We start from the raw sequence: 20,982 nt of genomic DNA on the forward strand, positions 1-20,982 counted from the left end.
ATTGCTGTCACATTGTTCTCTATCATCTTGGGACCTGCCTTGCCTGTCTAGCCTTTCATCAGTTGGTTCACTTACCCGCTGTTAAATCAGACTTAAGCCAAGAAGGTAGTTAGTGTTCTGCTCATTTGTCTGGCCACAGCACTACTTTTCTGCTCTTGAGTTCCTTTGTATCGATGCATGACAGTTCAACACTTACTAGTCCAACTCTAAGCAGGCAAGTCAAAGATCCTGAGAACCATTAAAGCTCACAGTGGCACAAGATGCAGAAAAGCACCACTATACTCAAGTGGCACGTTCTTAGAATGCACTCATTAGTTAGTTGACCTTCAAACATACAAACATGCTAAATGCTCTAAGAAAGGAGCATCCAAGTACCCTGGTGCTCTTCAGTCATTTTATTGACTCAGTCAACGACTGGGATACACTCTTCCATGAAGATGATTTTTACTGATACAGAGACATTATTACTGGTACGTCCCCAAAATATGATGGGCAATTTTGAGGAGACATTTGACACCCACCCCCTCACCCCAGGTGATGTAAGCAAGAACCATCTGTTGAGGGTAGATTCCTTGACCACAGTGCTATGATGCAGCAATGCAGGCAGTAGATTGTCTCTTTATTCTTAATGCTTTTCATGAAAGTGATGGAGTACAACTTGTATTTGCAATGTATTTTTGTACTTATCCATACTACTTAAGTTATTTATTGAATTCCTGTGGGTGCATTGCCAAGTAAATGATTGGCCACAGTCATGAAAAAAATCAAGGTGGCTCATCTGATGTATGGTTTTGGAAACTTCAAGCCTTTGTCAGAGGGCATTATGAATGATTAGGCTATGCTTTGGACTTGATCATTGAAGTACAAAAAAGTTAGTGATATGGTGTGGCCAGTGCAGGGAAAGCCATAAAGAGCATCGCTACACTAATTCAAATGAAGAAATCTGATTTTTAAAAAAATCATATTTGTACAAAGAAGGATCAAAACATGAGTCTAGGTGAACTAAATACCCTTTGTCATCCAGAGTTATCTTATTCTTTCTTCACTGAGGAAGAGCAGGGGCAGCATTCATGGGTGTACACAACCCAACTGGCAGAGAAACTGGACCGAAGAGGAGTCAGAGTTTGTGTTGCCTGCAATTCCAAAGAATCATTGCCTGCAGCTAAGGAGTAAAAAGCAGTGCTGCTGACCGTTGACTTCTTACCTGTCCACCTTTCTTGCATCTCGATGCTTGTGCCTGCTGAATTCCAAATTAGTGGCTAAGGGTCCGGTCTGTGGCTTTGACTATTGTTCACTAGCTGTTGGTATCTTTTAATATAGATAATTTCATTGTTCTTCTTTCACCCTTACCTTCTATTCTCCAGCTAAACAGGAATGACCTTTCTTTACTCCACTATTACAAATCTAATTATGGCCTGAAAATCTATTTAGTTAGCTTTGATGTTTCTCTCTTCCTCCTCCCCACCCCCCAACACACATCCATCCTTGCCCCTATTCGATTTCTTATCATGCTGTATCTAGGTGATATGATCAGATTCCATGTTTTTACTGGTGATGTGAGACCACCCCCCCCCCCACCTCGCCAATTTCTGTCCTCTTCTCCACTGACTCGCTGCTTGTCCAGTATTGATAAACCAGACTTCTGTAGTCAACTGTAGTGAGACTTTAAGACATTATATTTGGCCCTTCCTACAAACTTTGTTCTCTCACTACTGATCCCAGTCCCATGCTGTTTGTGAACCAGGGTGGTCGTAACCTTGGTATCCCTAAACTGGGATATTAACAACATAAGCATCATCATAAAGAATTGGGAGCTGGATCCACTCCTAGTTCTGCAATGTTAGCCACCTTGGTTTTTATTGCAACCCATTTGGCTCTGAAAGTCCCGTTCAAGCCTTTGTTAACTCCAGAATCAACTGTTACAATGCTCCCATTTTACGCCCTCCAGCAACTTGTCAACCAAAACTCTGTAGTTTGTCTTCTAACTCTGCATGTGCTCTCACTGAATTTAAAATTCTTTTCCTCTTGTTCAAGTTCCTCAAACTGTACACCTTCATGTCTGAACTTGGGAATGTTGGCAGACTGTGACTAGATCAAATTACATACTGTAGTGAAAATGAATTAGACAGCAAACTGGATAAAATTACATATTCCAGACAAAGGGTATGTTGAGCACTGTCAACCTGATGGTGAGAATAAACAACTCATTTATCAGTACCTTGGTGGTGCTGGCAGAGACCACCATTTTAAGTAAGCTGTCCATAACCTGTTAATAGCATGATGCTGGAAATGCTCGGCAGGCCAAGTAATAATCATGAAGGAACAAAAGTCTAGAAATTTGATCCAATGTCTGTTTTGTTTTTTGACTCAGAAAAGCAATTCAACTTGAATTAGATTGCACCAGCAATCATTTCTTGGTGAAATTGCTATGTGCAATTTGTGATTGGAGCTTTTGGATACAAGCTACAGCCTCCAGACAGTCGAAGTATAACTATAAGTACATTGTGCCACTTAGTTGCATTTATATCTATTTAAAGGAACGTTCTGCTGACAATGGAACAACTTGAGTTGTTAATCCTGTCCCTCTCTCCATGAGCTGCTGTTTTTTTTTGTCACTACCCTATACTTTAAGCATTTATTGACTTCAAATTTGGGTCCAAGCAGTTTCAGTCACTGGTTAAAATGGGATTACTTTCACAATTAAATTATGAATGCGGCTGCTAATAGTTGGTATCCAAGAGGAATTTACCTTTTATTTTCATAAAATTACATTGTTTTCAGTTTTACTATTTATCATTTAGAGTGGGCCAACTGTCAGCATGGGGAAACTATATCCACTGTTATTTTGTGTTTTCAGAATCCAGTCTTTCCTCCAGTTAAACATTGAGAAGACCAATGCCTTTGTATTCATCTCCCTCCACAAACTTGTATACCTTGGTGCTGATCCAATCCCCATGCTAGTCACTGTGCTACACTGAAACAAAATATTTGGAAGCTTGGTGGTGTAATTACCCAAAACTGAACTTTCGGTTCTTATCCACTCTGATGCATCCTTAACACCACTTGTGTTTATCAGTACTTTTGCCCATTCATTGCTGAAATCCTTATCAAAAATTGTGACATTTCTGCACTCTGTTTCTGCAACCTGCTGCTCAACATCCCATCCACCTTGCCTTACTTTATAACCTCTACAACATTCCCAGAGCTGTCTATTCATGGGGCTGAACTAGGAAGGACCAGCTGGTCTTTCCCTGTCTGTCAAGTTCATGGGCTTCTCAGAATCTGGGGTTTTATGGGTTTTGCCTTCAATTGTCAAGAATTTCCTTTATGGATTTGTGTTGCCTACCTATTGTTGTTCACAAGTCTCCCTAAAACTTGCCTATCTGATGAAGCTCATGATCATCCCTCCCAGTAATATAATATCTCCTCTAGCTTTAGCATAATCTCCATTTTTCTCTGATCGTGCCTTTATTTTAATGTAGTTCAGTTGGAATGCATATAACAAAACTGGAATTTGAGAAATTGAAAATTTCACTCCTGGTTTGGAGAATAAACTAAATCTATTCAATTTATTAAAATATTTCAGTGAACCAACTGATTTGGAGAGGAGACCTGAACCTGAGAAAAAGGAAGAACCGGCAATGGCAAAAGTTCAGGATGTAGCAAAAAAGCAGCAACCCAATGCCTCCAGGAACTTAAGGTATTACTATCTGAACAAGTAAATGCAATTTACTTGTATATACTTTTGCCTGCTTCTGATCTTGAACTAGTGGGCTCAGTATATGCAACCTTCAACTCTGAATCAGTTGTTTATTGTCACCAAAGTCACACTCTGGTAGTATTAAGATGCTCTGGCAGAGTTTGCAAAAGCTCGAAGCATGTATGTACCCAGGGGAAAGTATCGGTCATTGACTCTTGCAGGAAAGTGAGAAAGTAAGTGTGTTTTAAGTTGCAGCGGGGAATGAGTGGAAGGAACAAAGTTGTCAAGATAACAATTACATGAGGGGAAAAGTTTAAAGGAGATTTACGAGGCAAGCTTGCTTTTTTACACCAGTTGTAGGTGCCTGTAACACACTGCCAGAGGACATGGTAGAAGCAGATACAATAACAATTTTTAAGAGGTATTTAGACAGGCACATGAACAGGCAGGGAATGGAGGGATATAGACCATGTGCAGGCAGATGGATTAGTTTAAATTGGCATCATGGTCAACACAGACATAATGAGCCAAAGGGCCTGTTCCTGTGTTCTACTGTTCTATGAAAAAACAGCTGTTCGATACAGAAAAGAAAAAAAGAAACAATTTTGAACAAAAGGTACACATCTGTGGAGAGTGAAAGAAGGAATAGCTGCCTGAAATCATCAAATTCACAGAACAGGAATGCAGAGCTGAAGTTACAGTCACATCAGCCATGATCTTGTTAAATAGCAAAGGGACCAAATGGCATATTCCTGCTCCTAGTTTGTATGAAAAATCTTAAAGGCACATCATTCTTCAAGGTTCAGTAAAATTCTGATAATCCATTATCCAACTATTTGGAAATCCCAGTGGTTTGGCATCTGGCTCACCTGGTGATGTTTGCCACGCTCCCTTTCCATTCACCAGGGCACCAGTTCCCACAGTCTCTTTCCGCTCACCTGGCTCATCTATATTATAAAACCGTGTAACATCATTTTAAGAAGAAAAGTGAATTAAAATTTGTCTTGGGGTATTATTAAAAATAACATCCAATACTCTGGAAAATCTTCCAGTCCACCATCACTAAAGTCCCCAGGGTGCCAGATTATCTGAGTTTTACTGTATTGTTTTTGAAGCCTGGGTAGCAGTCAGCTGTTACTCGATTTAGATGTGAAAGATAAAATTGGGTCTTAAATTAAGACCATAACACCAGTTAAATACTGAATCTTTTCTTCATTAAGTAGGTCATCAGAGCAGGTTTTCGTGGAAGTGACTGAACTGACTTATGTTAACTATGCTAGCAACCTTGTGCGGCTCGTTCCTGGAAACATAAATGTGCTGGTTGCTGTTACTGATGCCACAAAGAATACTTTGATACAAAGGTTTGCACACGAAGTCTATCCTGTAACCTGGTGAGTTTCGCATGTGGTGTTGGGTAGGGGTGGAAATCGTAAAGCCTTGCTGAGAAATGCACCACCTTTGCACAACTTCGCTATGCTCATCGGAAAGTCCAGGTTCGGTCCCTAGTCAATGCTGAATTAACTGACCTCATACGGTGGTAGAAAAGTCTGCAATTGGGGATGAAAGAAAGCATCAGCCTGGGTTCCTGTGCATGGTAACACATTTTTGGACACTCATGTGTCCTACCCTACCCTAACCCCTGACAGTAACATAGCTTTGAGCTTTATTTACTCCTACCCAGTCTGGCCCCAACACAGGAGGAACCATATTCCACTGGCCATTATTTTTTTTTCTCTCCCTCCCTCCTGGAGCTTAACTCCCTGGGACCACAACCTTGCAGCACCCATCACACAAGGTTTGCTATCCCTTGATTCTATCTGAATAGTGGGTGTGGTAAGCAAGTTAATCAAGGGTACCTACACACGTGTTTATTTGAGGTGTATCTGGCTACATTTCAAGTGTGTGTCAACTGAAATGAAATCCCTTGTGGAACTTTTTTCTTCTTCTGAGGCGGGGTCCCTGACCTGATACATTAACTGATTTCTCTTTCCACAGATGATGCTTGAATCCTTCCAGCATTTCTGTTTTTGTTTCAGATGTCAGCATCCGCAGTTTTATTTGTTTACCCCTTGCTGTTGATGAGTTGGCCTTCAGCCCCCTTAATTGGATTTGGTCACTCAATCTAGAGTGGCAGCAGGTCAGATGACAATATGATGCTCTGCCTGGGAAATGATGCGATTGCCTTCAATACTAGAAGTGGGGTGGTTTTTTTTTCTGTATATATCAGGGTTCAAATAATAAAGGATTTTTGCTTATTTTTTTAAAAATTCACTCGGGTACAACTGAAACAAATCAGTAATAATGTAAATTGCAGACTTCAGGCTTTATTGGGCCATTCATGCAATTGCAAACATCATTTTTTATTTTGCTACATTTCCACCTACACTTTTATGGCCTTTTTCACATGAACAGTGCATCCACAAAGAAAGGAAATTGGACAGAAGCTTATAAACATTTTGAAAATCAAGTGCAGCATTCTTAAAGAAAAATGAAATTGCAAATTCTGCAAAGTGCTTGTTCATTGCCAGGTTTATTCATGACAAACTGATATCCAGATAAGCCTTTGGATTGTCCTTGAGGTGGTTTTTTGTCGGATAAAAGATAAAAGATTCAAGCTCTACGTGTAAGTGGCCCTGCAAGCAGGATATTGTCTAAAATCCGTGTACAATGAACCAAAGAGCTCAGGAAACTGCCTGCTAAGAAGGTTTTCCCCTGGAATGAGAGACATTCAAATCCTTAAGTTTCAGTAAAGTGTGGGACAGAGATGATGGGCTCCATGATTTGTACCAGCATTACTTCCTTCAAACAATAATTGAGATGATACAAATGGTGGAACACCTAAAGGTCATAGAGAGCAATGCTAGCTTTCTATTTTTGATAACAAGACAGAAAATCAAAATGTGGGAAAGAATTAATTATATTATTGCAATTATTTAGCTTGCATCATTCACTCAATGTTTTGATTTAGAAATGCTCAGTAAACTTGGTGGTAGCTGAATTATCTTTTAACAGATACATATCGGTTTTAATTTCCAATTATTTTATCCTTGGTATCAGTATTTTGTTGAAAAATTGTTTAAGATCTGTGCCTTTCGAGCAGTTCAAAATGTTTTCTTTCTTTCGTTCCAGGAATAAATCATTACACTTCTCCTTTTTAAACTTATCAAAACATCGCAGGTGGCTGGAAGATCTGTTGGAATATGCCCAGGATCCTGCTCGAATTTCCAATACACAAGATGAAAATCATCACAACCAGAACTATGCTGGCTATGTATTAGCACTAAATGGCCATCGGAAATACTTTTGCCTGTTTAAACCCAAACTCTATAATGAAATTGAGAACCGTGGTGCACTGAATAGCTCAGAATCAACACAAGATGGGACTGAATCTGATGGTGCAGCTAATACAATGGAAACAGACAACCCAAATCAACATCCATTTAGTTCCAATCCATCTATTAAACAAACCAAGCAACTGCTCAACAGACTTAACCTATGGATGGACAGACTGCTCGAAGGGATTCTGCAACGATATTATGTACCCTTTTGGCCTGAGCTTCACTGATGTTCTGTAGTCCTGGTAGCATTTGTGCCGAATTGCATCTGAGCCAATCTTCATAGTGCAGAAATACACAGCCCTATCTCAATTTTCAAGAATATTTTGTCCACTTTGTTTTCTAGCTGTGTAATGCAACAGAGTCATGTAAAGTGAAACACAAGAACCAGGCAAATGAACAGTTAAAAAGCTGTGTTCACACAAACCTTTTTGCCCGATGAGGAAAAAAATAAACTCCTTTTAACTTGCACAGCAACCAATGAGGGAGTTGGTGAGTGAATGGATTTTTAAAACAGATGGATAATAGTATGAAGGCATCTGAGTCCTTTTTGCCAGAAGTTGCATCGTACGTGAATTCTTGTACCTCAGGTTTTGGGTACTCTGACCCTACCTCCCCTGTCTTCCTTGTGCATGGTACATTAACCCGCAATAGTGGAGAAATGGAAATATACAGGCAGCTACCTCCAACTTCCCACCCGCCCCCATGAGGAAAGAAAGAATACACTGCTGAGAAAAAGGAAAGAGCTTTATTTTAGCCCTGTCCTCCATCTTGGAATTGAGTGCAGTTAGCAGACTTTACTGAAGTTGCCGGTTAGTCTTAATGAAGCTTTACTTTGCCTGGTGCACTTTTCAGCTGTTCTCTTTCCCCGCTACCCAACCCCACTTTTTTCTAACCCACCTCCCACCTGAAAATCATAACTTCTGCTGAAATATCGGAACTGAAAGTCATCATCCAAATTTGAGTCTCTAGACAGCTTATTATGCCGCAGTTTAAGTGGATAATGTCCTCAGAAAGCACTAAGATGCATTTACCAAGAGCTGTCATTGAATGGTAATCAGGAGTAGAAACTTGGCAGATTCAGCTTCCCCTCTTCCCCTTGCATTCCTTAGTGCAAACATATTTAACCCCTTCCACTCCATCCCTGCTTTTCACTGTTCATCATTTAATGCTTGAACCAACCAAGGATTAAACTTTCTGAATAACCCCCAATCTTTTGACTTGGCAAACAATGTTTGACAGCTGTAACCGATTGAATGAAAATCATTTTGGAACTGGAGTTTAATTGTAGTTTGTAATCTCAGTTACAGGAAGCTGGATTAAAAGTTGTGTAAGTATATTGGTGAAGCAGGGTTTGGACACAGTTTGGTCGGCTTTAGATTAGATCAAATATTAACAGAACTGAACAATAAATGTTCACTAATGGACTGAAATAATTTATTCTGCACTTGGTTGCATATAGCAGTATCTAATGCAAGTAATGTAAACTGTATTTAATGTATTTATTAAATTTTAGAAGTTTAGGATTATCTATAACTGGCTTGCTGTCCGTTTGTGTCACAGCAAGAGAATGGAGTCTGAAATAAAGGCAGAGAATACTGGAAATGTATGGCATGTTGATCAGCATTGGAGGAGACATGGAACCTAAAAGATAATGGTCTAAAAATTGTGTAGCAATCCTTTTTTCAGAAGGTAGCCAGATGACCAAGATTCCTGCACAACAGGCAGGCTAGTTTTCTGGCTGGATGTGTGCAATGTGCCAGGTGCACCAAGAACAAGAAAATATGTGTGCTTTATCTACCCCTGAAGTTGATGAATATTTACCTGTGAGGACCTCAGGTGTCTTTTTGGGGTCCTCTCTCCAGCAATGTTTCCCTGCTTAGGAAACCGAGTGAAGCGGATTGCCTGCTACGCCCATTAGTGAAGGTAGGTAACTTCCACTGAGCCCCTCACTATTGACTCCTCAGCCTGTAGGCTCCTGCCTCCTCAGTTCATGGGAAAATGCCTCTTAGTTCTGGCCAACCTTTCTTTCAAACATTAATGGAATATAGTTCACTTCCATTATTTTAGATTTATTCAGGATTTCAGCCTTTCCTTGATTTCTTTTTTAAACCATAATTTATGTAATTGTTGCCATTAGCTAAGACTTTTGTTTGTCCTCTTGTTTTTGAAGTTTAACTTAAAGTGTATTACTGAAAATGTTATTTCATACTGTTCAAACTTGTGAAATTGCACTCCTGATGTGAGAGTCCCAACTCCTAAGCCATATACACAGTGGCTTTTTGTTTCACTTTTACTGTATTTTCCTCTTTGCAAGAGTCAGTTCCAAAGGTCTCAGATGCCCTTCCATACATTGTGGTCTCCACATGGGCAAATTAACCTGTTCTTACCCAATGTATCTTTAACAGTGATCACTCAATACTGATCAGAAATGACAGTCCTGAACATTAATTTTTCCTTCCTATCACTGGGGTTGGATAAATTCTTGCAACTCTGATTATGCAAAAGCTGAAATTATCGAACACAAACATTGGATAAAACCTGCAATCATCTGTTCTGTGTGGTTTAATGTTCCATGGGGCAGTGCCTTTACCCATTCAATTATTACAATATTAGTTTACAAAAGAATCCCTTTTTTTTAAATTTTGCAACATTCGTTAAATTGGATATGCAGTTCTGGTTCAAAGTTTATTGTTTGCACTGCTGAAAGTTTCTGACACTATGTCACTTTAAATATGCAAAATGTAGGCATTCATTTTAAATAGAATAAAATTTATATTTGTTTGCAAGTGAAATTTCAAGCTGCACTGAAATTACAAAATTAAAACCCTCAGAAGGCGCCCTTTGATAAAGCTGTATATTATACAGTCTACTAAAGTTTGGTGTGTCTTGGTAAATTAAAGTTGTACAGTTGTGCCATATTTTGGATCATGTGTGTTTGTAATGACCCATGTAGATGATGAATTGGTTATCATTGGATAGTAATTACTTGCTGTGATTCGTCTTAATCCGTACCTAAAAGAGCCATGATAGTACTTCAGTGGCCCATATATTCTAGCCAGACATAGATACATACAAACCATCTAAGTCAATCCAGAAATTAGGATCACTGTGTACAGAATGCTGGAAGCAGAACACGACCTATCCTCTCATTCTGATGTAATGATGAACAACCACCCACCTCTTTATTCCATTACCTCAGCTACTTTGATCCACACCCCCTATTCTCTGTGGATCAATCTATAGATTCCCTCTCCTGAAGCATCGTGGTTTAATATTGGAGGAAACCCTTGTGCAGAGGTTATGAGTACAGCAATAGGACCCTTAAAATGCTAACTTAGTCCAAGCCAATGATCAAACCTGGGTCTTTTTATATCATACCACATCAAGCGGTGCATTTATGAATTTAAGTTGGCTGGTAATGTGACTTGGTTCCAAACCACTTGGGTAATGCAACAGAAGACTTTAGAGTTTAGTTTGCTATTAGCAGAATTGCTATTCACAAATTCCAGTTCTGTCACATTTCTGCCTATTGCAAATCACTGGTAATTGCAGTCCGACCCAGGCTATTGGCACAGCTCTGTTCCTGTGAACTGTTCATAACCTGAACAGTTAGCAAGTCAGAAATGCAGCCACAAACGAGTTCCCACATGCAGAAGATGCCTGCAGCAGCCGGCAAATCTCTCCCGCCGGTTTCCCAAATGCTCATTCGTATGTACAGGCTGTACACAAGTCAGGCTTTCATAACCTGGGGAGGAGCTGTAGTACATTATAGGTATCCAAAGTTATATTCATAACCATAAATACTTCTAAATTTGCTATGATTTGGGACCTACACTGCTAATCAGTGGTAAGAAATTACTGCAGTTTAACTGATTATTTTAGGTAAGCATTTGCAATATTAGTGTAATCTTATAAACAAAACTTATAATACAGCCATTTCTGCAAACATTCACACACAGCATATTCATTTTTCATGTGGTGTGCTGTGCACTGCAAGTTGTTTAAAGCTTCACACCATATTACAGCACGTTAAAGATTCTTTTTATTACATCTGCTGTTGTAATATACAGAGTAAGTTGGACAGAGCAGTTATAAAATGGATTTGGCTGTAACAAGAGTAATCTTGGCAGTATGGCCCAAGCAATCTATAAATCTCAATAATATTTAACACTGGGTAGAACACAAAGCATCTCAAAGAGCAGATTGGCAGCTGTCAGAGCTGTGTTACCTGAAAGAAAGAGAGATGCTTAAATGGTATGGATTCTTTTCCCTTTTATACATGTTTGCAATATTACTATTTGTTGGTATTTATTCTGCATTTATAGCTTCTTTTGGCTGTGATGCCGACTGTCATCCATGGCACCAAATGCAAGTTAGTTTTCCTGGGTTATTGGAAGTGGGGGTGGGGGGACTCAACCATCAATCATGTACAACAGGAAAGTTAGAGGGCAACACCCTCAATTTCCCTTTATTCACAAAATAGAAGATTTTCCAACTTGCTTTATTCAGCAACAGGAAAACAGATCCTCACTCAAAAGACAACTCGAAAAATGCAACACTCTGTACGTACATAGAACAGTACAGCACTAAACAGGCCATTTGGACATTGCTAAACACACATTGCTCTCTTAAAAACACGACAAAAGCAACTACCACCAACTCATTTAAGCTATTGTTTGACATCTTCATACTTGTGCATAATTTAGACGTTGATTAGGTCCATTTTGTTTAATAGAGCAAAATCCCTCAGTTATGTTAATGCAAAATCTTAATCTAAATGTCTTCTCACCAGAAGTATCATATGCTGGTGCAACCTCAACCAAGTCACAGCCGATTATTTTCATTCCCCGACACCCTTGGATAATTTCCAAGGCCTGTGAACACACAAGCAGCAACTTTCTATTTCCATTTTTACATTCAATGATTTATGAATAATCTGAACAGCCAAGAAGTGCTTTCTTTCAACTGTAATATTATGTGTCATTGAAGCCTATTCTGTCAAATATTTCAGAAATTTTGATGGTCACATGATTGGATAGTTGGCTCATTATTGGTTTAGTTTGGTGGCACTCTTGCCAAAAACATGGTTATAGCAAGTAATTAGGAAAGTAACAATATTGTTGTTTATTGTAGGGGGAATTGAATACAAAAGTAATAAGCTGTTCTTCAATTATGTTGGGTGTCAGTGAGACTACAGCTGGAGTACAGGGTTGATCTTATTCAGGGAAGGATGTTAATGACTTGGAAACTGTTCAGAGGTGATTTAACAGACTTGTATCTGGAATGGGAGACATTGGACCTACTAGGTTTGTACTTGCTGGAGTTTAGAAGAGTGAAAGAGGACTTGATTGAAACATAATAAGGTCCTGAGAAGGCCTGACAGACTCACATGGAGAGGATGTTTTCTCTTGTGGGAGAATCTAGAACTAGGGTTCACTGTTTAAAATTAAGACTGAGATAATGGAATTTTTTTCCTCCGAGGGTCCCAAGTCTTCGAATGCTCCTCAAAAGGAAGCGCAGCCTTTGAATATATTTTAAGGCAGAGGTAGCTAGAAAACAGATAAAGGTTACTGAAAGTGGGAATGTAGAGGGAGGTTACAATCAGTTCAGTCATAGTCTTATTAAGTGATGGAGTAAGTCTGAGGGGCTGGGTGCAGGAATCCTGCTCTTAATTTTTCTGTATATTCGCGTACTTCAGGTATCAAATAATCAATGAATGCATGCAGTACATTGAAAGGGTTTGCTTCAGATGGGATTTAAGCCAGAGCCCCATCTAGTGGTGCATAAAATATCTTGCAATGTTCTTTGAAGAGGGTCAGGAGGTTCTTCTCCCGGTATCCTGGTTATTATTCAACCAATACCAATAAAAAGGAACTAACACATCATTTACTATTTAGTCAATGAGAGAAGAGATTCCAATTGACATTGTCACCTTTAATCCAAGATTTTTTTAACTTTGTGAAAATAAACATGTTTGAAAACTATAATCTTCAAATTATTGCCCTGGAAAAACTCATAACAACTATATTCAGATGGTGTCCATACAAGAACAAAAGAAATGGAATAAGTGTTGTGCTCGATTACCTGACTGGGATGAAGACCTGCGATCTCTGGAGTTCCAGTTCCAGGTGCAAAGGCTGGGTCCAGGCCATCGATATCGAAACTAATGTACACTGGGCCATCTCCCATCTGCTGTCTCACCTCATTCATCAGTGGAGTGAGGGAACGCAGCCAACAATCCTGTCCAGTAACCACTCGAAAACCCTGGAAACAATAAATGCCCAGGACAACAGGCATCAAACGTGAAAAGATTGATTGATTTGTCTTAAACCATTACAAATCATGGGTTTAAATGAACTGACTCCAAGTACTACAGAAACCAAGGATTAATATCCGAAAGTAAAACAGATGGAGGACCAATTGGGTTGATTCCAGGATTTGTTTCAAACCCACTTTCTCCATCTATTTATGCATTTCTCAGTAATTCCTCATCATAACTCCACTGAATCTTAAACTATTTTTCCTGTTCATGTGCCTGTCGACTATTCATGGTCCCTTTTATATGTGCTGCCACCTTACTTATGCTCTCCGTTTGCCTCTCTTACTTCCATTCTACCACCCCACTGAACATCCTGTAATCATTTTGTTTTTCTATGCTATTTTACTCTATTTTTTGGTCATCCAGAAACCTCTGGATTTCCCTACCCTCCTCCATCATGGGAATGTACCCAGACTGAAACATTTCCCTCTAAAGACACCCCCCCCCCCCCCCCCACTGTTCAGTTACAGTTTGCCTGCCAAACTTTGGTTCAAGTAAATTAAAATCAGATCTATTCTCATGCCACTGAAATTTTCTCTAATCCAATCACCTGGTTTTAGCTTGGTGTGGTCTATATTCTTTCCCTTTGCTATTCTAAACCTTCCTTGCTATTCTGAACTGTTTCTCAGATGCCTCCCCCACTGATATTTGCTCCACTTTACCTGACTCATACTCTACAATGCCAGCTTCCACATTGGGCCACAAATGTTCTCCCGAAGAAACTCCTCCCCTTCTTGCCCCGTATGTTTTTGCTATCACAGTCTATAATAGTTAAAAGTTCCAACTATCACTATTATACATCTATAATTTTGCTGCCTGCCATTATTTCTACTAGTTGGGTCACTGGAGTCATGAGGCAGCAGCTCTGCTAGCTATGCCACTATGCCATTCCCCCTTAACTGAAAAGACTTGCTATCTTTGCTGAGAGAGAGATAAGTAGGGCTTGCTTGGTATCAGTTAACAGTCACATGGGGAAGTGCTCGTGTGCCTCTCAGAAGTCACATAACAACAGAAGCCAAGTCTGATCACTGTAGGTCTGCAAGAAATCAAGTTGCTTGGGTTTTTTTTTGTAAAACTGTGTTTTTTCACTATTTTGGTGTCCAAGTAATGAAATTGCTGCTGGACACAACACTCAGGCCTGGACCTTGAGGAATTATGGATTATGTTTAACAAGAGTTCCTTGCACAAACTCACAAAAAGACAGTTGACTTGTCAGGTGACTTCAGGAGAAGAGAAAGTCAGAGGAAATAAGTTTGGAAAAATGAGTAAAAGCACTTTAGCGTTCACCTGATCAACCCCTTGGCCACATGAAGGTTAAAAAACTGAAATGTTACCTGTTCTCGGCCCCAAAGATAACCATCTGGTTCATAAGTAGAACCACGGAGCCCAATCTGTACTACCCGTTTGCAGTCGAGCAGCCCTTCATCCACACAGCGCCTGAATGGTGTTCCATGACATATTTTCTCCCCAAGGACAATATCACTTGTGTCAGCATGTGCATCGATATGAACCAATCCTATTGGACCATATCTGATTTTAAAAAAAAGACCATCAAAGATTGGGGCTTTTAATCAGTCTCCTGGACTTTATAACAACAAGTGAAGAATGTTTGATGTCCCTCCTTCACCAAATATCCAGTTGCTTCTTTTGCCCTTACTGTTCAAGTTATTTGAAAATTGCCTAATGTTCTTCAACTTTAGATCTTATGGCATTATTTGTGGCAGCAGTTTACCTGATAAATTGGAGAGACAACATTCCAGGAAGGAGGCAAGTTCAACACTAGCTCTGCACTCAGTTAACTGATATCATCTGTGAATCACCTTGGGCAATACAACTGGCCCCAGTAACACATGATGGGAATTCACAGCAGGGTGTCCAACCCTGATCATTATCCACCAACTCTTCCTGGACCGACACAGAGAGCTAGCTAGCTGTGATGCTCCTTTGGTGCGATGTGTCTTGACTCATAATTAATGACCATGGATAAAATATTGAAAGGGAGATAGCTGCAGAAATAAACCTCAGAGTTTAAAATATTCAGGAAAGAAACAGAAGGGAAAAAGGTCAGAGAAAAATAATTTGAAAAAAATATTTTTCTGAATCATATTTTCTGAAAGAATCTACTTTAAAACATTTAACCATGTTAGAACTGAACTTAGCATTTTCATTATCTGACAGAAGATATATGCCATCACATATGAAAAATATATTTTCTTCAGTGGAGGTAGTGATCAATTGGGACAGTTTCAGGTAAAACAAAGTAAAGATACCTTCACACAGGCCAGCATACATTTGCGGGTCACGTGTACAAAGAGAGTACAGAGTTCAGGCTGTCCCTTGCATTTCAATTACAAGAACATGCAGTAAAACTTACTTTTCTGCCACTGCCTGTAGTATTGGGTATGTTATTGTGTGATCACCACCTAGGCCACATTAAAAAGACATAATTAGTATTTTTTGACATGCCCCATAGCAAGGATCCAAATTCTTTTTTGTCTCTTCCTAAATTTTATTCATTTTTTCTTCTTCTTCCCAAGCTGGCATGCAGTTTCATACCCATGGTGAGGGGTATACAGCCAGTGGATACAATCTTCTTAAAGGATTCCCTGATCATCTTGCAGCTCTCCTTCAAGTCATAAAGATTTACTTTGATGTCACCAATGTCAGCCACCATCAGAGATTCGAAAGGGGCTGCCTTAGTACCACCATTGTATGCCCTGACCATGGCTGACTCTGCTCGGATATGTCGAGGTCCAAACCTAAACAGAGAAGCAAAAATGAAAGGTGATCTTTGTGGTTGTGTAGTCTGTGGTTTGCAAATAACACCATAGATGATTTGCTTTATCAACTTAAAACATCGAGCATTTTATTTGCAAATTATACTTTCAGCAGAGAAATGTTATTGCCACATACCATAGTCAACAACACACCCAGGTCAGATATATTGCAGCTAGCCACCCTACAATCACTGAACAGGATGCCTTTAACTGCCTACCCATATTTAGAGTTTGATTGACATCCCCTTCTGCATGATGGATGGACATGATATGTATTACTGCTTTATAAACTGACATTTGACAGTAACCATTCAAATACCTTTAAATTAATTTGTTGTCATGTTGTTGCTGTTAGACCTGCCCTCCTTAGTCTTCTAATTCTTTTGTGTAGTGTAAATGTGGCAACGAAACACCTCCTTCATCAGATTGCAGAATTGTGAAACCTTCCCAGTTTCAGCTCATTCTGCCCTATTCTCATTTTATGTGGATTGGTGTTTCGATGAAGCTCCTGTGATCTCCTCTAGGATGCTTTGCTATCTTAAAAAGTGTCATGTTGTCATGATATAATACAAGTTGTCATGTTGTTGAGAAATTGTTTGCCAGTAATTAATAATTACATCATTAAAAGCTGTGGGCAAAACCAGCATTCATTGCCCCTGAACTGAGTGGGGTACAGGTCCATTTTGGGCAGTGTTAAGAATCAACCATGTTGCTGTGGGGTGTGGGGTGTGGGGTGTGGAGTGTGGGGTGTGGAGTGACGACAGGCCTGACCAACAAAAGGTGTCAGAATTCTTTCCCCAAACCAAATGGGCTTTTAAACAATTCAGTCCTTTCATGATTGGCACTGGCTTTCCAATTACAAATTTTTGTCATTGGCTGTGTTCATTTTCCCCAGCTGCCAGGCTAGCATTCCACTCATAATCCTCAATTGGAAATGTGCCAAGATATACAGTGATTTACTTGTACATCTTCCATTTTGTTGTACTGAGAAGCCCAGGTAGGGTGTTGGTTTTGCCAAACACCTCCGTTCAGGGTGTTTTTCAGCTCATTCCCTGAGCTTCCAGAAGTTGCTCTAATTTTCCCACCTCTTAGTGTTCCAGTGAAGCTCAGTGTAGGCTCAAGGGTCAAGTTTGGACTTGAAGCACTGCAACCTTTGGAACTCCGCACTGAACAATCAGTTTTACATTGTTCTACCATTCCAGCTTGCATCCCCCACTTCCAATGCTGAGTTTTTCTACTCACTACTCTTCTAGAACAGCCAGTTTTTGTTCACCTCCTACTAATACCTGCAATAGATGTGCCTTTTGTTCATCACTCACCTTTCGGTTGGCAACAAGACCCCTTGTGCCACTCATTGGCTTCTGGCGACCACTCCATCACAAACCTTCCACTCATAGAAGGCTGCGGACCTAATGCGGGGAAATGGGATTAGAGTAGATACAACAGGTGGCATGGGCATGGTGGAACTATTTCTGTGCTGCACAACTGCCCTCTTCCCCTTTCTCTACAGGTTTATTTTTCTTTTCCCGGTTGACCTTAAACGTTGACGCTTTCTTTCATCACCGGTGCTGCCTGACCTGCTGGCGATTCCCAGAGTTTTGTTTCTAAATTAGGGGGTAATTTGTACCGTACTGGCACCCATTACAACTCATTTCCTCCATGCTCCGTACCTGGCACCGGGCCGATTCGAGGTGCCGATGTCCAGAGGGACCCCCAGAAAGGCAGCGTCCAAGCCCTGCGAGGAATCCTGCACTGGGAGCCGCATCATGGAGCAAACTCCGACAGGACGAGCCACTTCCGCGGCGCTCGTGGGCATGTTCAGCCGGGGCGAGCAGAGACTGCGGCTGGACGCAGGGTGCAGCAGCCACCGACGGCCCCGCAGACAGACTGACCGCAGTACAGAAGGGACGCGACGAAAGAGAAAACGCTCCATGTTTGCTGAGCCAATAGAGATTATCTCGGGAGTTTCAGACAGGAGCTTTGACCCGGTCAAAGTTTCGCCTCTGCACGCCAGTTTAAGCCACACCGCTGCAGTCTGTCATCGCAGCACATTTCAGCAGAGTTTATTTTAAAGTTTTCTGCCTCTCCTTGGAGCCATGGAACTGTCTTTCATTTCTCAGCCTGAGAGAGACCCACCCTGGGAGCTATTTGCAGAAGCATGTCTGAATTGCCCACTAGCACGGGGCAGGAGGGTGCTCTGCCTTGGGGTCTGGTGACATACCGATTTACAGCATCATATGTTCACTCAGCATTTTCCTTAAAGCTGCCACTGGCGTGCTGCCAACTGGAGGACATATTCCTTACAAAACAACCACCAGGTCCAAAGACCACATTTTGCAATACGATCAGCTGCTCTACAACAGATGCAAAGTCCTACCACACTTTGGCTAAAATTGACTGACTTTTAAGTAATCCCAGTAAACAAGTTGCATTTCTCCCACCGGTAGTTCAATGGAACTGTGGCTTATCCTGATATCATAAAAAGACACCATAATTCTATATTTAGAATCATCCTGGTTCTTCTCTCAACACCCAACCAATCTGGCCCTGATCTAGCCCCATAATTTCCTTCTAGAACTTCACACATGTCTTCTGGGAGGTGAGTGATGAAGTATTTGTCCAAATCATCTATGGTTCCATCAGTTGTATCAATTGTACTTTCTGTTCTAGCCTGAATATAAACTATCCCCTACTGAAACATAGACAGCATCTCCCTGGCCCTACGCTCATCTCTAGAACACCAGGATAACAAAGACACCTATGTCAGATTCCTATTTGTTGACTATAGCTCTGTCTCCAACACCACAATTCCAAACAAACTCATTTCCAAACTCCCAGACCTTGGACCCTACACCCCCTCTGCATCTGGACCCTTGTGGTCTGTTGGTCAGGAAGTCAATCAGTAAAGATAGGCAATAATACCTCCTCCATGGTTACACTCAACACCAGTGACCTGCAAAGCTGCGCCCCCCACCCTCCACCCCCCACCCCCTACCATACTCCCTATACACTCACAACTGGGTTAAATTCTGCTCTAACTCCATTTACAAGTTTGCAGATGACACCACTGTAGTGAGCTGGATCTCAAACAACCAATGAGACAGAGTATAGGAAGGAGATAGTGTTTAGTGGCATGGTGTCAAGTCAATAACCTTTCCTTCAATGTCAGCAAAATGAAGGAGCTGGTCATTGAGTCCAGGAAGTGGGGTAGAGTACACACCCCTGTCTGTATCAGTGCTGAGGTGGAGGTGGTTGAGAGCTACAAGTTTCCTAAGTAAATACCACCAACAATTTGTCTTGATCTAGCCACATAGACACTACAGCCAAGAAAGTACATGTCCCCAATGACTCTTACCTATTTTTATAGATGCATCACAGCTTGGTATGGCAACTGCTCTGCCCAAGACTTCAAGATATTGCAGAGTGTTAATCACAGCCCAGTCCATCACGCAGACCAGCCTCCCCTGCATTGACTACGTCTATGCTTTCTCCTACCTTGGGAAAGCAGCTAATATAATCAAGGACCCCTTTGACTCTGGTCATTCTCTCTTCTCCCCTCTTCCATTGGGCAGAAGATGCAAAAGCTTGAGAGCACATACCACCAGACACAAGGACAGCTTCTATCCTGCTGTCATCAGACTCTTGAACAGACCTTACTTATGCTAAAAGACAAACTCTTGATTTCCCAATCTACCTTGTGGCCCTTGCACTTTATGTCTACCTGCACTGCACTTTCTCTGCAACTGCAACACTATATTCTACATTCTGTTTTTCTTTTTACTCCCTTGATGTAATTATGTATGTCATGATCTCTCTTGATGGCACACAAGCAAAATCTTTTCACTGCATCTCAGTAGATGTGACAATAATAAACCAATACCTCAGATGTGTAAAACTGAACTTAGTATGAATTGTCTGATATAAACAGAGGACTGTGATTATACCACATCATAAGTCGATTGAGTGGGAAAAGGCCTGTCAGATGGAGTTACACGTGGGACAATATAAAATTGTTTATTTTAGTAGGGAAAATAGGGCAGAAATAAGTTTATTATTTAAGTGGTGAGAAATTGCAGAGCTGTTGAGACATGGGGAATCTACACATCCTAGTGCCTATTTCACATGTTACATAGGTAAAGTATACAATTAGGAAAGTCAATGGAATGGTATCATTTTTAGGGGAATTGAATACAAAAGTAGGAGGTTATGGGCAAGACAAGTGTTTCCCCCACTGTATCTCAGTACAAGTGACAATAATAAACCAATTCCAATTATATGGAACATAGGTGGGACCCATCTGGAGTACCAGGAGTATGGATTTCCTTATTTAAGGAAGCAGTGAAGAGAAGGTTTGCTAGATTAAGTCTGCCCTTGCCAGTTACATCATTGAGGAAAGGTTGGACAGGCTAAACTTAAATCCACGGAAGTTCAGAACAGGCAGAGGTGACTTAATTGAATCATACAGCATCCCTAAAGAAATTCTCAGATTTGATTGGCAAATTGAATGGGATACTGCAGACTTCTAGTGCTTAAATAATCAGATGCATTGCAAGCCACTATTCTATGAAAGGACAGAAAAACTCCCGTGGTGCACTTACCACTACATATGCTCCTGTGTTCCATGTCTCAAAACGCTATACAAGACAGGGGAAGACACATGAATGGGGCTTTAGAATGCAGAAAGGAAGGTGGCATTGCACAGATGCTGAAACCACATAAGAAGTTAAAATTCTTGCATTCAATTCTCTGGAGCACAAATTGCAAAGAATGGCAGGACTATGCCTCTGCTGTAGCCAGGCCTTAAATTGTGCTGCTTTAATGGGGAAAAAGAAAATCAGTGAAAGGGGA

General features: G+C 40.6%; 2 protein-coding genes across 10 annotated transcripts in view; one reads left to right on the forward strand and one right to left on the reverse strand.

The window, feature by feature from the left end:
* The window catches only part of dnajc16 (DnaJ (Hsp40) homolog, subfamily C, member 16), a 30,583-nt gene extending 23,032 nt beyond the window's left edge, over positions 1–7,551 (forward strand). For 5 of the 7 annotated variants that reach the window (XM_052039379.1, XM_052039378.1, XM_052039382.1 and 2 more), the window contains 3 exons: positions 3,587–3,700; positions 4,921–5,091; positions 6,830–7,551. In XM_052039379.1, coding sequence (XP_051895339.1) covers positions 3,587–3,700; positions 4,921–5,091; positions 6,830–7,265 — 721 coding nt within the window. In that variant the 3' untranslated portion in view covers positions 7,266–7,551. The remainder of the gene's footprint in view (positions 1–3,586; positions 3,701–4,920; positions 5,092–6,829) is intronic. The other 2 variants (XM_052039383.1, XM_052039384.1) reach the window with 2 other exon arrangements.
* The window catches only part of agmat (agmatine ureohydrolase (agmatinase)), a 29,909-nt gene extending 11,388 nt beyond the window's left edge, over positions 1–18,521 (reverse strand). The window contains exons 1-7 of one of the 3 annotated variants that reach the window (XM_052039386.1): positions 17,805–18,517; positions 15,914–16,116; positions 15,732–15,780; positions 14,692–14,887; positions 13,123–13,302; positions 11,828–11,912; positions 11,058–11,266 (exon numbers count right to left, since the gene is read on the reverse strand). In XM_052039386.1, the coding sequence (XP_051895346.1) occupies positions 11,193–11,266; positions 11,828–11,912; positions 13,123–13,302; positions 14,692–14,887; positions 15,732–15,780; positions 15,914–16,116; positions 17,805–18,067 (1,050 nt within the window). In that variant the 5' untranslated portion in view covers positions 18,068–18,517 and the 3' untranslated portion in view covers positions 11,058–11,192. Of the gene's footprint in view, positions 1–11,057; positions 11,267–11,827; positions 11,913–13,122; positions 13,303–14,691; positions 14,888–15,731; positions 15,781–15,913; positions 16,117–17,804 lie in introns of those variants that run through there. The other 2 variants (XM_052039387.1, XM_052039388.1) reach the window with 2 other exon arrangements.
* Between the last annotated feature and the right edge of the window lie 2,461 nt (positions 18,522–20,982).

The sequence above is a fragment of the Pristis pectinata genome, chromosome 26, assembly GCF_009764475.1.
Source record: "Pristis pectinata isolate sPriPec2 chromosome 26, sPriPec2.1.pri, whole genome shotgun sequence".
Lineage (NCBI taxonomy): Eukaryota > Metazoa > Chordata > Chondrichthyes > Rhinopristiformes > Pristidae > Pristis > Pristis pectinata.